Raw genomic sequence first — 15,500 nt, forward strand, 5'->3', positions numbered from 1 at the left:
ACATCTACACGCTCTAGTATTGCTTCTATTACCTCTTAAATAGTCTAAATCTTGTCTATCCGCTTTCATAAACTGTCGCTTCCCCTACATTGCCTATTATAAGTAACAGGCGCTCACTATCTTCTATTACTTCTTAGTCTTAGTATATATTAAATAGAACGCTTACCCTACTAATATTCATTCTAACTATTCTACGAGCTGGTTATTCTGCCTTTCTACAACGATTAACTGGTTATTATACTGCTTTAACCCGTAAAATCGTGTAATAAATGCAGCTAGACAAGCATCTAAGCGTTCGCGCTATAAAGGTCTCCTTCAGTTGGCAAATGAGACTACAAGCAAGCTTCTGACATGACCATGGATTGAGCGATGGCATCCACAGGTCCACATATTGCCCCGGAAGAATCGTCACAGGGCGTCCGGGGCTAAAGTCAACCCGTAAAAAGTCTACTACGTAGAGAAAATTCTGGCAGCCGAAAGTAGATAAACGAAATTCTATGAAAGCGACATATACATTCATATAAGTATAGTCGTAAATACCTATATACTAGCAAGTTTTTTGCTTTATCAAGCAGCCGCTATTTTAGACCTAGTACCCAGATCTGATAGCTGTTTAGATATATAGAAAGAATTCCTTCAATATATATATAATTAAGAAAGGGGATGAGTGATTGCTACTACTTGCTATCAACTATACATACGGTCTCCCTGGGGTTCCTTCACACCCAAGGATGTAAAGCAGCAGTGCTGAGCTGGCACATCAGTAGCTCCATCAGTATCATCCATCAAGGCACCCCACATCACTGGTTTGAAAGCTGCATCTGGGTCATTTGAAGGCGGGTGACACGCGGCGCTGATCGCAACACTACATCCAATTGCAAAGGGCATGCTATCACATTTGAATCTCCGGGCCGAAAGTAACCAGATCCCCAGCAAGGTGGCTATGGAGAGAAACATCGCTACCTCGAGAGGGATGGTTGATATTCCGCACGTCATCAGGACGGAGGAGGAAAGCGGCTTGCCAGCAAGGTCATATGGGAGGATCTGTACGTAGAATATTCCTTCCGAGATGAACCAGTGAATCAGCGTGAAGGTGAGCAGGAGCGGCAGGCAGTAACGGTACGGGATGGACAGGTAGAATGTGGATCGCTGCTCGCCCTGGGGAAAGGAGACCCGTAGTGGCCGGCGCGAGACCGCATAGCTGTTGTAGTCGGCAGCGTGAAGCATGCGGGTCAGAGAGTCATTGAACAGGAAGTATAGTAATGATACTAAAAATTGTGGGGTATTAGCGAGCAGCTCCATGCCCACGTAGGTTGTAGCCAGGTTTGTGAGTAGGGCATCAGACTGCACGGAGCCAAAGCCTCTGATCTTCCAGATCTGTGAGATCGGGACGTCCTCATATGCTTCGTTCTGTGCTGCTGCTTGAGCGTATTCGGGCAAGGTCTGCGTTAAGGCGATGTAAATCACCAGGATAACAAGTGCGCCCAGTGAGAACCAAGTGTTACACGCCTTCGACCACTGTCTTATCTTGATGGAGGGTTTCTCGGGATGGGCTGGGGGTGGGAGCGGCTGGCTTTTGCCCTCGTGGTCGCAGCTGGGACCCCAGGGACATTCTTCGCTCTGCTTTACCGTCGATTTGGAAAGCATACACCAGCCCTTGGTCAAAGGATCTGGGTTTTGCAGATACGAAGACACGGCATCGCCAACTGTCAGGAAACGGGTGCGGCGGTCGATGTTCACCAGACAAAATAAACAGACCACTTTGAGGAGAATGCATATAATCATAACTACCCCAATGGGCATATGATAGAGCAGCCGACATTGATCGCCCGTCTTTTGGCTCAGGCAATACTCAATTGGAAAGGCTAAATTCCGGTCTGGAGCCCCATACATGAAATATTTATACCAATCCTCATTTGTGCAAGAGGAAGTAATCGTCACGCTGTCTGCAAATGTCGTGTTGCTCCAATCACGGTGGCGAATATAAGCCTTCAGCTGTTCCTGCGTTGGGTTGGCCTCGAGTTTAGTCTTCAGATCTGTCCTTTCAGTCTTGTTAAGTCCACTCCAATCTAATTCAAGATCTGCATCTGATGTCCAGGCCACTTCCATCCAATCTAATGAGGTTTTATTGGACTGTTGTATCGAAGTGGAGGGAGTCCACGTCTCCCCAAGTATCGTCCATGGACTCATAGCTTGCGCAGTCTCCTTGGTGCAGTTCTTGTAGGCATCGCTCCAGCTACAAATCCAACTAAATGCGTCGCCAGGGTGATAACCAGAAGAGTCGAAGTAATTCCCGATCAATCCACTCCCCTGTATCACGTTGGAACGGTTATTCACGCCGTAGATCCTGGCAGGCCATCCATATCCGCTCATGTACAACCTCGTGCTGTTGGCAGTCATTGATTCGGAGGGAACCGCAATAACCGTTCGTCGATCAGAAAGGTACTCCACGGCGTATGCTTCAATGCATGACTGGGTGTCTAGAACCTCAAATTCTCCATTAAGTATGCTTGCTCGGAGATCCGAAATATTCCATGCGAGATCGACCACAGGGTAACAAGACTGAGCTTCAAAATCAGAGGTGGGAATGCTGGTGTTCGAGACAAATTCATGCGAGGCAATCAGCGCGGCGTAGGAATTCGCATTGATGGAGGAATAGATCACAGAGTTATAACTAAGCCAGTCAGACAAACGCTCCTGGGAAGGGCTGTGTCTTTGTCGATATCAGTCTTATGTTCAGGTAAGTATTGACTTACATGAGTTGTACAATGAGTGAGGTCCCGGTCAATAGAATCCACAGCATTCGATGGGGCCACCGGAGGTTTTTGAAGTTTCGCATGGAAAACACAGCAATGGTGAGCCAGCGGCGCTCGGAATGGGCGCGATCCACGTCGGCTCGGGAGGGCGACATCAAAATATGACAGGAAAAGCTGCTGGTTGCCGTCAGGATGACACTGAAGACGTTGATGATCAAATGGATCCCAATCTTCATTTTTTTGATCCGGGTGCAGGATCCCTCGTACAGAGTATTCGATCCAAACGTCACATCTCCATCGTGAGAGGCTGCCCACGAGGCAGCAGCGATGGTGAATATTACGTTGATCAATAGAATGGCAGTATTCCCGTAGACACACAGCCAGACCGGGTCAGACCAGCGCTTTTGAGGGGAGGTAGTTGAGCGAGGATCAATTGCGGTTGTTTCAAGGATAGGTTTGTCAGTGTCAAGCTCGTCCGATTGTGGTACTAACTTAAACCCTGGTGCTTGTCGGGTCCCCATCTCCTGTTCCTCGGACTCGCCTGGGTTGCCAGTTTCCAGCTCTATGGGCTCTGCATGGGCAGAGTTCTGGTCGCTGTGGACGCGCGAATACCGTCGACCCCAGCGCATTTTGTTGCGGGGAACATTGACAATTGAAGTCAAAAAGCGCTCAGACGAGGTCGGGGCTTGAATGCCCCCTTTTATCTGTTCATGTCTTCCGTCCGTATGATCTGGTTATGAATTGGTTGTCAGCCTTGTCATCTTCCCCAATGAGTAGAGATAGCCGGCTGCGCCTGGCGGCTAATACAAAGATGGTATAGCCTTATGCAAGGAAAACAGGCAGTACTCCGTAAATATTGCAGTAGAGATTTAAACCCTTCTGTTTCATGTCTTCCAGGATGATGCATTTACCAGGTGAGTTACTGATAAGCTAAAGACACCCTCAATATCAGCCCAGACATTCGTACCTCGAGCGGTAATCGTACCTTATCGTCCAGCCTTTTCTGGGTTATGTGCAATCAGTGCAGTTATTTAGGCCTAGAACATCGAAATCCAATGGAGAATAGAATATGTTATTGAATCCAAAGTGATACAGCTTTTCTTACCGCATGTGGGGATGGGATTGTGTGCCCAGGTGCAGAAGGTTATGTCATGTCACAGTTAGGGTACAGAAGTCAGATTACGCCCGCCACTCTAGCCTAGAACAGCTGGTATTCGTCTAAGTATTCCTGAAAGCTATGGCGTGTTACTCCTCTGCCAATGAAATTTGATCTCATAGGTATAGTTCAGGGGGTGGTCTGCCACTAGGATTGCCTGGTTAAATAATCTCAATCACAGAACGAAACTTCCTCGCGCTGGAATTTTCATTGGTATCCATGGTAAACTTTAGCAGACGCAGGGCATTCTGATTCAGAATCAATGGAACATCTGGGTGATCGATGTCCCCTTCTCCCATCTCTTTTTCCTCATTCATGCCCTGGTACAAGTCTGTCGATACCGCCGCGATGACAATCTCGATTGCCCCAACTCGACGGTAGACATCATGACCCGTGTCTCCTACACGTGCTAGTAGCATTGCTTGCATGGAATAGGTGGAGGCGTATAAAGGCACCAGGTATAAATGTCCAGTGTCTGCCATCTCTCTAAGCCAATCGTCCTGTTCTAGGTCAATATGTGTACCCTCTGGTCCCTCGTTTTCACTGAAGCGAAGCTCATGACCAACTATGCCAAGACTTTCGATCGTTCCTTCTGACCAACTAATGTGCACTGGTAAGAGGAAGCCTTCTATCTTGATAAAGCTGTGGTGCGATGTATCGAAATCCACATTGCAAGAACGCTCGACAAGCAGCGGGTCCTCAGCCAACTGGACAACCTTCATGAATTGATGCACAGAACCCTGTACTATTGACGGAAAGCATATCTCACCATCGAAAGATGCCCAGGACCAGCTTGGTACACGACAGTCAATGTAGTCACGGTTGGAATATACGCGTCCGCGCTGGTGGATGCGGAACCAAGCCAAACTATGCGCCAAACAACTCTGCCACATACCCGCTAGATACCGATCAGCTGGCCGATTCCTCGCGACATATTTTGCCACTCCCGCCAACGCGACCAGTTTATCTTTCACAAAGGTGAATCTGCATCGTGAATAGTCTTCCATTGTACTATTCCACCACTCGGCAAATTGGAGATCAGCGGTTGGAAAACGCGGCGCGTTCTGAGCAGCCTGCGGACTCGCCAAGGCGACTTGGGATAGTTCTCGTAATGCCTCATAGATCGCCGGCTTACTCCTGGAACCGACGGTCAAGGTAGGGGGTAATCCTCTAGGGAAGGATTCCAGGGCTTGCATTTGTTGACACTCCCATCCTATCTGTCGCGGTCCGAAATGGATGACCCTGCGTGCTAGGAACCGTTCTTGGAATACCCAGCCTCTCTTGTTAAGCGGCGCATTGCTTACTTGGTCGTGCCAAAAATCGCTATTAATGATGTACTGCGTCTCGATCTTTCCGTGAGCATTTACTTCAATTCCAGGCGGAGCGGAAAAGGCATGCGACTGGCGAGGAACAAGGAGTCCCTCGGTGCCATTCTCAGCCAAAGTCGCGGAAATATTCACGAATGCGTGCGAGTACACTTTCTCCATGAGTATGGACTCTCGGTTCCAGTCCGACTGATCCCCAGGATCTTGGATGATGCATAGAGAATCAATCCATAGATACTCCACACCCAGGCGACGGGTTAACAGGATCGCGTCCTGGAACGTCCGAGGCAAGCGCCGGACGTTAATTCCTTGCTGCATTTGCTGGATGGTCGAGGACAGTAGCATAGTAAATCGATGTGCATTTTGTTGCCATCGATGACTGAGTGTCACATACGGACCCTTGGGGCATGTGCTTTTGGTTATGACCAGCTTAACCTGGCCATCGGAGGCCAGGTGCAGTAATCGGGTCGGATACCATAATTCTGCCGATAGGTTGATACACCTGTGATGATTTTGAGTACAATTATCGACCCAGGTTTGGATGAGGTTAAGGTCCGCGGTAGTGGATTGCTGGTTCGTTTCAATGTTCATGGCACGACGGAGTTCTGCCCTCGACAGATTAGTTCCGGCTTTACTCCGGGCAAGTCCTCTAAAACTACATCTCACCTTCTTCTGACATAAAGTCCAAATTAATCACGCATTCATCGCTATCGATGACCTCGCCTCGGAACCGAGGCATGGCCACTATCTCACAGGGGAGCAAATGCCCGGGGCCATCTCGTATGGCGACAACAGATTGGTTGAAGACGAATGTCATAGGCAGCCCTCGCCATTTCTTGAATAGCATAGGATGAGTGTCTTCGACCCAGGCAACCAGTTTCTTGCATAACCAGCAAGATGCTTTGAGTAATTGGGGATACTGGAGCAGCTCGTGCTGAGTAGATCCACCCGCCCCACGGTGGAGAGTCTCCTGGATCGTTCTAATACAGCTCTCGCAAAGCTTCATAGCGTGGAGGAAGCATATATCAGTGGGTTCGTACGAAGGGAAAACCGGAGGTAGGACCTTTTTGGGAAAATCAGTCATCGAGGTTCAGGGGTTATTGCTGCGCTATACAAAGGATCTGTGTAATTGCGCTAATTTCGGGGGGTGAGATCGCGTTTTTCGCGTCGCGCGTATTCAGCTCACCACATTCAAAGCTTCAACATCGACCGGTTTAGTGCTCTAATTCCTATATGCCCTAGCCGACCGAAATAAATTTGATATATGGAGGATAGTCCGCCAAGATAGTAAGCATCTGACGGAGCTCCGGTTTTTAGCTCATGTTTGACGGTTTGAGATAGTGCAACGGAGTGTAACTTGATTGAGTTGACGTAGAATTTGGTGCTAGAGTCAATGATTTTCAGTTTCATTAATCCACCGCAAAATGTTCTCAACGCTAAGCTCGCGATGCTTAGGTTCTTCGACCACGTTGTCAAGCTCACTTCGGAAGAATTGATCGACAATACATGGCTGTTAGGCTGTTGGTTATCAATCTCGTCCGCCGTTGAGAGGGCTTTCCTCACACCCAAGGATGCAGCTCCTATGAAATTACAGGGAATAGACGGATCAAAGAAAGAACTGCATATTAATGAGTCCAAAGCGTCTTGCGTGGAGCTTAAAGTGAGAAACTTATCGATAGATCGGTAAAGATCACGTAAGACCACGTCCTTTGCCCTTGGTGGAGAGACAGCAGAAGCAATCGGAACCACTACAGGAGGAGCGAAGCTAGGCGAGGGTGCATTCCGCGATGTCAATAATAAAATAGAAGCAATCCCGGTGACCAATTCTACCTCCAGTCCTTCTGATAGGCAGAAGTTCACGAGGATATCGAAAGCTAGAGACGAGTTTGGTGTGACCGGCACTCAATTGCTTCTGACTTGTTAGTCCACAGCAATGATGATAAACTGGCATAACAGATTTACCGGTCTTTTTTAGTCCCCTCACTGGCCAACATCCATGGAGAATAGAACTTTGCTGTTTCTTTTTTCGCTAGTGCTATCCAGCAGCCTTGCGTGACAAGATGCCAGAAAGAGTCTTCGATCTGCACACCATTTTCATGAAGTATCTGGCTGTTCCAACCTGCTTGCTGGAATATTTCAGCCCAGCGGCAGGAGACAATGTACGACCAAGCTAAAACAATATTTGTAAAATACCCAGAGCGGAAGGGCTCGGTATGAAAAGGAAGGATAGTATGTAATTGCGTCTCAGCCTTCAGCTTATAGACTTGCCGGCAAGCCTTGGAGATCCGAGGCATTGAAGATAATCAATCAGCTTGTAAGGTTGGTCACAGTCTGGATCGTCTGTTGATCGTATCTGTAGAGAGGATCTAAGCATAAGAAACGTTCTCCTGCGCCCTGTAATATTAACATCTTCCGGGAGGCCGTGTAAAAACGGCGGGACATGTTTGAGGAGGCTTAAGAAGGTCTCTAAGAAGAAGGAGAAAGAGAGTGTGTCGTTTGGGGGTATTGAGATTGCATGCCTCCATTCATCGAACTTTGACCGACAGCAATGATGGAACTCTGCTGTTGATGGACAAATTCCGTCACCAGGAGACCAGGTTACACCAACGTCGCTGTCGCTTTCATCGCTATGATCGTATGAATACTTATCATGAGGGCTCATGTAATCTTCTTTGCGACTGATACCAGTGACAGGTCGTTCGTCTCCCATAATGACTGCGTATATTGACCTACTTCAGTGCCATGATATAGCTGCATCTAGGAGACCATGACTAGCTAGCTATATACTGCGACGCAGGCGGTGAGGGTGACAGTGAATGGTGTGTTGAAGAAACCATGTCGGCAATCAACTCATCCTTCTCGTTGCATACTCTGTTTCTAGATCGATATTATCCACCAGGCTTCATGTAAAGTCAATAGTTTTTCTTAATTGTGCGAATTTGGCCCAATGAACCACTGCATGATCTATGATCAAGTTATGAGTCACATGACAGTACTGTTATTCTGTAAAAGCATTGGGCATCACGGCTTGAGTGACACATAGTGCCCTAATTGGTGTTACTGAAAGTACTCCATACGATAAGAGACATCGAAATCCACTCTACGTGCAGATGGAGAAGCATCAAGGCCCGAGCCCCTTAGTTCGGTACCCACGGATGTCTTCCATCTCCCATCACTGATCCCCCTGCAGCGGGATTGGAACATGCACACAGTATACTATTTCAGTAGCTGCAGCGTTATCTAGTGAGGGTACCGAAGAATAATAGAGCACCATTATAGAGACTGCTTAAGAGTGAAATCTATGTGGAGCCATGTGTTAGATACCATTAATAGTATCTCCGTGAAGCTTATTTATATTAACTTCAGAATAGTAAGTGAACCTGTCAATACATGATGATTCGAGTGACAACGGATACCACTCTGTCATTGTCCAGAAATTTATGCAGACATGCCTTACCGCGAGTTTGTGAGAAATCACGATATTACATAATATCCTGAAGTACAATATTCCGAGTTCTACTCATGGCTATTCCATACTGTGGATGCATCCAGCAGTGAAAAGGGAGGCAGCGAAGCTTGACTAATAGCTGAGTCAGGATTTGCGGGGGTACAGCGGTGACGTCAGTTGTGATTGGAGGCCTCAGGCGTCGTGGGGGGTGGCATGATCGATGCAGCAGAATGCAAATCGGCTTCGTGTTTCCCTCCCCTTTAATCTCCCCTCCTAAACAATGGGATGGTCTAGGTAGATACCTAGCTTCCCCTGATCAGCTTGGGCTCGTGCTCCGTGTGTACGTACACAAATAGTTACGTCTAGGTCCTGTCATGGATCAACCGCAGTCACTCAACCAGTCTGTCTTCATTCACCCTGCAGCCAATGTACATCTACAAACCACACACCGCCAGGCCGGATACTCAAGTCCCGCCATCAGACAAGCGAGTGACCAGACCTTAAATCCAGCGGGCCGGGAACCACAAGTTGGAGGGAGTTGCAGCCTGGCACGCCATGCCCAACCGCGCCTGAGCAACAACAACTACGAACGTACTAATCAACTACCGCGATCGCCGCCCGCGTGCCTGGCCGGTCCGTCATTGAGCCCCGCTGCTTCTTTCGGCCGGAAATCGCGATCAGCTGCCCCTCGATGGCGTGAGTTCTCACCTTCAATCCTGTGAGTCAGTTCAACAGTGTTGAAACTGGGTCATCAAGGCCCATTCGGTCAATGCGACTGTCCATCAGTGGGTGCGTACATAACTCTTGTGGTCCATGCAGCATCCATTGAGGGTGGAATGCAGGAGACAGGTATGGAGTGATGTGTATGAACATAGACCAGACACTAGAATCGACAACTGCCTGGCATGCTATCCGATCTCCAGCTGATTGCTACATGTTTCGGGACCGTTTTTCCGCGCGCTTTTCGTTTATCCCTCAAGGTTCTCAAGGTCCCAAACCCAGTGTCATCATCAATCAGCATTAGTTGAGGGACTAACCTAGCATCATCATGGGCCTGTGGGCCTTTTGAACCCCCGCAAGACAACCACACCCCCCCACAGGGTAACACGGTCCGTTCGGCTGAGATGTAGGCTGATCTTCCATTTGCCTCTAACAAGCCTCCATAGAGTCGTATACCATAATTATTATAAGTAGGTCCGTATTGCCGCACGGCAGTCGTGCAACCTGTTTATCATTAGTATTAACCTTTGCCTCTCTGTCCCTGCATTGACCTGAAGTTCTGCAACTAAGAACGCTTACCTGTTGAACTTACTTCCCCCTTGAAAAAGGCGCCGCTTCCTCCTGTCTACTTATTACTTTACTGGACAACCCACTCTCTTGATCGAATACTGGTTCTGGCAATATTTAGTTCGAGACACATCTTTTCAATCTACTGCACCCCTCTCTCCCCCTTTCAATCGCAACACCGTTCACTATGTCTATCGCTGTGCAACTCGCCCGCCCAACCATCCGTCACTTTTCCGTCCGCCGTCCTCGGCCAGACACTCGCACTTCTCGCTTCATCACCAGCTCCTGTCTATTCACGGCCGTGGTGCTTCCCTTTGTACCTCCAGCACTGGAGAGTTCTCGCGAAAAGAACAATGGATACCCCAATCACAACAAGTAAGCCCTTCTCTCCCTGGAAAAACTCCACAACCAAACACCTGATATTAATAATCCATGATAGGCCGCACCCACCGCTATGCTTCCATGCGCGCTAAGCAGTGGTCACCTAAATCCGACCGGATATGACTGCCACACACACTAGCGGGGCTCATTTCCGAACGACCACCACCCACACCTGGCGTCAGGAATCTTCTCGATTCCGCGCGATTTTTCACTTTTCGCACTGATTTATTTCTTTTGGGACCAACATTTGCTCATCAGTCAAGGCGTAAGGGAGCTGGGCGATTGCTTACATACATACCGTATGAAGGACTCACGCGACATGATTCGGGACATTTTCCGCAGAGATGCATATCATACCTCAGTTTAGGGCGGGCGGGAGTTTCGATGGCGTTCCTTGCTTTGCTTTTTCTTCTGCTATTCTTGGGGTTATCACATGCATAGTTGCATCCTTACCCGTTGAAGAAAGTCTCATGATTGGGGAAGGCATTTGGACTGGTGCCAGCCCGCTTACACCCATCAATGTGGACATCTCTCTCTTGGTCGGATTGGTGGATGCTCCACGGCCTTTTGTTCCGGGTTGATCGTGGCTATTTTACCTATAGAGCAATGCCTTTATGGCTATTTAATTTCAATCGAAGCATTACTCGAAATTGAGCACTTACTCCTTCAAAGCACTGCTGCATAGACAAGCGTTCACTTCACCGAACCCGGACTACTTACTATAGTTATGCCCCTACTGTGGCAGGGATAACCCCGCAGATCAGAGTATTCAAGCAGGTCATACTATACTAATCTGTAGAAGCCCCTGCAGCTCGGAACACCACACTATGATACATGAAAATGCCACAACATAGCCTTTTCTTTCCCCTGTTGTTTTACCATCACCGCCTCCACCTCACATACTTATGTGCAAACTACCTCCCAGCCTACAAGCGGTTTCCCCTCGGAGGCCGGAAAGGCTGCGTAGCCTCATATTTACTCTTCTCCAGCACCCGCTCAGCTTCTGTCTCCGGTTCGTGACGAGTCGGTGCGGGGTCATGGCTAGCTTCAGCACTCGGCGAGGCCACATCATCGGCACGCACTAACTGGGCGCGCTTCAGGCTCGGATCTTCGGTCGGACTAGGAGTCGGGGCATTGTTCGGGGCGTTCTGGCGTCGGTGCTCGGCTTCCATCGCAGCCAGCTGCGCCTTGCGCTTCACTTCCGCTTCGAATCGGGTCTGACGGTCGGCGTTGATGGATTTCTTAGCAAAGTAGTAGGCTCCGCCGCCAGCTGTTGTAATTCCGATGTTAGATTTATGGATGCTTGGATTTGTTCCGGGAACTGCTTCTTACCGACGCAAAGGGTGCCCCAGCCTATCCTGTTGGGTTGAGTGAGTTTCCATCAGTAATGTGTGTTCCAGGTGGTGTGGACGCTTAGCAGGCAGGTGTTTGTTGTAGGGTTCGCTCACCATGTAGATCGGATCTGTTAGATAGTGACGAAGCAATTGTTAGTGAGACATTATAGATAAAATTCAAAGGGACTGGAACATACCGTGTTCATTGTGAATGTTATTCTGGCCTCGACGGGTTTGTCTCAACTGAGGTGGACTCGAAGCCGCGGGCTCGTAAGGAAGCTCCGGACTTTACCTAAGGATTAGACTACGTCAAACCGGCCGGTTCCCTTTAGTGAGTGACACCCAGCCAATCACAGTGCTGTATTGCCGGATCGCCACTCGCCTTGTTGCCTCAGGCGTGAATTTGTCATTCCCGAGCCTCATCTCATGCTTCTCGTTCTTGATCATCTCCCCTGCCTTATTCCTTCTCTCTCTCTTTATCTTTGTCGCGCTCTCACCAGCTTCTGTACCTCACTGCTTCAGCTGGTCGGTTCGGTCTACGCCCTGGAGCTATCGAGCTGCCGTATTTCCTCACGCTCGTCCAGGCGCCGGTAGCCTTTCGGAGCACCCGCGTACTTTCTTTCACCGTCCCGCATCCTCTTCACCACATTAGACGATCCCCTTCGACTCCGGTCGAATAGGGAGAAAGCCACATACATACATAATGCCAATCAAACGCAAAGCTACGGATAGCGGTCGGTCAAGTAGAGCGTCGAAACGGCCCACACCTGTGCCGGATATCGGTAGTAGTGATGAATACTCAGACTACGAGGAAGAAGTCAAGGATGATAACCTGAAAGGTAGCGTAGAAGTGGAGTCTCGTTCATATGGGGTCTGCTTGCTGACATCTTCTGCTTGCAAGGTGTCTTGGAGAAATTCTCTCTCGAATCTTTTAGCAACAAGAAGAGCGCCGCCGTACAGAGACAGGACCCCGATTTCGGTTACAAGGACTTTTCCTCGCTATCGTTGAAACCCGATCATGCGAACCGCCCGCTCTGGATCGATCCTCTTAAGGGAACTATTACCTTGGAGAGTTTCTCCCCTCTGGCACCCCAGGCGCAGGACTTCCTGACTACTATCGCCGAACCGCTGTCGCGTCCGACCCATCTGCACGAATACCGATTGACAGGGAACAGTTTGTATGCGGCTGTCTCGGTGGGTTTGCTGCCCCAGGATATCATCAACTTTCTAGATCGATTGTCGAAAACGCCGCTTCCGGATACCATCAAGTCGTTCATTCTCGACTTCACGAAATCATACGGAAAGATCAAGGTCGTGCTGAAACATAATCGCTTCTTCGTGGAAAGTACCGATCCGGCGATGTTGCAGATGCTGCTGCAGGATGAAGTTATTGGTTCTCAGCGATTGAAAGGCACGGAGGGCATTATTCAGCAGGCAGCCCCGAAAATGGGCGGCCTGGTCATTCCGGGTACAAAGGATGCAGCGGGTGTCAGGCAGGCTTCGGAGCAGAAGCCGGCGGAAGACGGTGCAGGCGAGGCTCGTAAAGAGGACGATATTCTGCTGGCTATTCGCGACGACGATGACGACGAGGAGGAAGTTCAAGTGCACAGTTTCGAAATTCCCAACGAAGCAGTCGAACCCGTCAAGGCGCGCTGTCAGGCTATGGGCTGTCCAGCATTGGAGGAGTATGATTTCCGAAATGATGAGATCAATCCCACCTTGGATATCGACTTGAAGCCGGCAGCACGAATTCGAAGCTACCAAGAAAAGAGTTTGAGTAAGATGTTCGGTAACGGACGTGCGAAGAGTGGAATTATCGTCTTGCCTTGTGGTGCCGGAAAAACGTTGGTGGGTATTACGGCGGGCTGCACGATCAAGAAGGGGACAATTGTCTTGTGTACCAGTTCAATGTCTGTGGTGCAATGGCGTAACGAGTTCTTGCGCTGGTCCAATATTGATCCCGGTGATATTGCGGTTTTCACCTCAGATAACAAGGAGAAATTCCGTCGATCGACTGGTATCATCGTGTCAACCTACTCCATGGTGTCCCAGACGCGTGCTCGGTCGCATGATGCGCAGAAGATGATGGATTGGATTCAGTCACGAGAGTGGGGTCTGATGATTCTTGACGAGGTGCACGTCGTGCCTGCATCGATGTTCCGAAAGGTCACATCGGCAATCGCATGTCAGAGTAAATTGGGATTGACGGCAACGCTGCTGCGAGAGGATGACAAGATCAAGGATCTGAACTTCCTGATTGGTCCCAAGTTGTACGAAGCCAACTGGATGGAACTGGCCGAGCAAGGGCACATTGCCAAGGTTCAGTGCGCCGAGGTATGGTGTCCGATGACGACCGAATTCTACTCGGAGTACATGAGAGAAAAGTCACGAAAGGCTGCTCTTCTATACATTATGAACCCTCGGAAATTCCAAGCATGCCAGTTCCTGATCGACTACCACGAGAAGCGAGGTGACAAGGTCATTGTCTTTTCCGACAACGTTTACGCTCTTCAGCGGTATGCACTCAAGCTGAACAAGGCCTATATCTACGGCGGTACTCCACAGAACGAGCGCATGCGCATTTTGGAGAATTTCCAGCACAATGAACAAGTCAATACCATCTTCCTCTCCAAGATCGGAGACACGTCGCTCGATCTGCCGGAAGCCACCTGTCTGATCCAGATCTCGTCGCATTACGGTTCCCGTCGTCAGGAAGCCCAACGACTTGGTCGGATTCTGCGAGCCAAGCGTCGAAACGACGAGGGATTCAACGCCTTCTTCTACTCGCTTGTGTCGAAAGACACAGATGAAATGTTCTACTCTTCCAAGCGACAGGCTTTCCTTGTCGACCAGGGCTACGCGTTCAAGGTCATTACTCACCTGCAAGGCATCGAGAACCTGGAAGGGTTGGCGTACGCCACGCCCAGCGAACGCCGTGAGCTGCTGCAGGAGGTGATGTTACAGAACGAGACTTCTGCCGAGGTAGAGCACGTCACGGACGATCTCTTCTCAGGACGTTCGGGCGGCCAGCGAAAGGGAGCAGTCAAGCGCAGTGCCGCGACACTCAGCGGCCTGGCCGGCGGTGAAGACATGGCGTATATCGAGTACAACAAGAGCCGGAACAAGCAGCTGAAGGACAAGGTGGGCCATCACCCGCTGTTCCGGAAGCTGGAGCGGGAACGACTCAAGCGGAAGAAGGAGTTGGAGGATTTCATGCGGTAGTTGTGAAGCTAATACCCAGACCGACACTACCTACTATACTATACGACATACCCTGTTAGATTGGACATGCATTAGTGAAAAGTAATTTCACATACGAATGGAACCTAATTGTGCATTCTTGAATAGAGTCACCGGGACATGAAGCTGTAAAACTATCATCTTATGATCCACCTAAGTACACCCCAGCATCATCTCCACACAATATAATAATAGCAGCTACAGTCTAGACCCAAATCCCAATGCAACGTAGAGTAAGCAATAGCGCCAAACTCCGAGCCAGAGGCCGAGCCCGAGCTTGACCCCCTCCCGTTACTAATAAGTTACCCCAGATCGAATGACCAAGCCACTCACCAATCACCAGTTACTATTCACTTACTAACTTCTGCAGACCTTATTTAGTTAAGTAATTACCACTCATTTTGACCTCGGATATGCTTCCCCAGCCACCATTTCCTTGGTTTCAACCCTGTGGGAGACTTAGATAGATACCCAATCACAATGAATCTGATTAGCTTTGCCCCTCAACCTTAATAACGAAAGAAAGGGAATCACTTACTTTTGTACGCGAAAGCCCCAGTAAGAACGACCCAT

The 15,500-nt window shown here is 49.2% G+C and overlaps 6 protein-coding genes across 6 annotated transcripts; 2 read left to right on the forward strand and 4 right to left on the reverse strand.

Moving 5' to 3' along the window:
• Positions 1–687: 687 nt before the first annotated feature.
• An09g05600 (uncharacterized protein) lies at positions 688–3,277 on the reverse strand (the record flags this gene model as incomplete). Its single annotated transcript, XM_059749842.1, has 3 exons — positions 688–2,697; positions 2,757–2,954; positions 3,047–3,277. The coding sequence occupies 3 exons, from the start codon at positions 3,275–3,277 to the stop codon at positions 688–690; spliced, it is 2,439 nt and encodes an 812-aa protein (XP_059606957.1).
• Positions 3,278–4,073: 796 nt separating this feature from the next.
• On the reverse strand, positions 4,074–6,321 carry An09g05610 (uncharacterized protein; the record flags this gene model as incomplete). Its single annotated transcript, XM_059749843.1, has 2 exons — positions 4,074–5,909; positions 5,956–6,321. 2 exons carry the CDS (start codon positions 6,319–6,321, stop codon positions 4,074–4,076), a joined length of 2,202 nt encoding a protein of 733 aa, XP_059606958.1.
• Positions 6,322–7,488: 1,167 nt separating this feature from the next.
• Positions 7,489–7,947, reverse strand: An09g05620 (uncharacterized protein; the record flags this gene model as incomplete). The annotated part of the gene is made up of 1 exon (XM_059749844.1): positions 7,489–7,947. One exon carries the CDS (start codon positions 7,945–7,947, stop codon positions 7,489–7,491), a length of 459 nt encoding a protein of 152 aa, XP_059606959.1.
• Positions 7,948–10,159: 2,212 nt separating this feature from the next.
• Positions 10,160–10,445, forward strand: An09g05625 (uncharacterized protein; the record flags this gene model as incomplete). Its single annotated transcript, XM_001393835.3, has 2 exons — positions 10,160–10,347; positions 10,412–10,445. 2 exons carry the CDS (start codon positions 10,160–10,162, stop codon positions 10,443–10,445), a joined length of 222 nt encoding a protein of 73 aa, XP_001393872.1.
• An 834-nt stretch (positions 10,446–11,279) lies between these two features.
• Positions 11,280–11,893, reverse strand: An09g05630 (uncharacterized protein; the record flags this gene model as incomplete). Its single annotated transcript, XM_001393836.1, has 4 exons — positions 11,280–11,623; positions 11,686–11,711; positions 11,802–11,815; positions 11,885–11,893. The coding sequence occupies 4 exons, from the start codon at positions 11,891–11,893 to the stop codon at positions 11,280–11,282; spliced, it is 393 nt and encodes a 130-aa protein (XP_001393873.1).
• Positions 11,894–12,390: 497 nt separating this feature from the next.
• On the forward strand, positions 12,391–14,909 carry An09g05640 (uncharacterized protein; the record flags this gene model as incomplete). The annotated part of the gene is made up of 2 exons (XM_001393837.1): positions 12,391–12,526; positions 12,589–14,909. The coding sequence occupies 2 exons, from the start codon at positions 12,391–12,393 to the stop codon at positions 14,907–14,909; spliced, it is 2,457 nt and encodes an 818-aa protein (XP_001393874.1).
• Positions 14,910–15,500: the final 591 nt, after the last annotated feature.

Source organism: Aspergillus niger (genome assembly GCF_000002855.4).
Source record: "Aspergillus niger supercontig An09".
NCBI lineage: Eukaryota > Fungi > Ascomycota > Eurotiomycetes > Eurotiales > Aspergillaceae > Aspergillus > Aspergillus niger.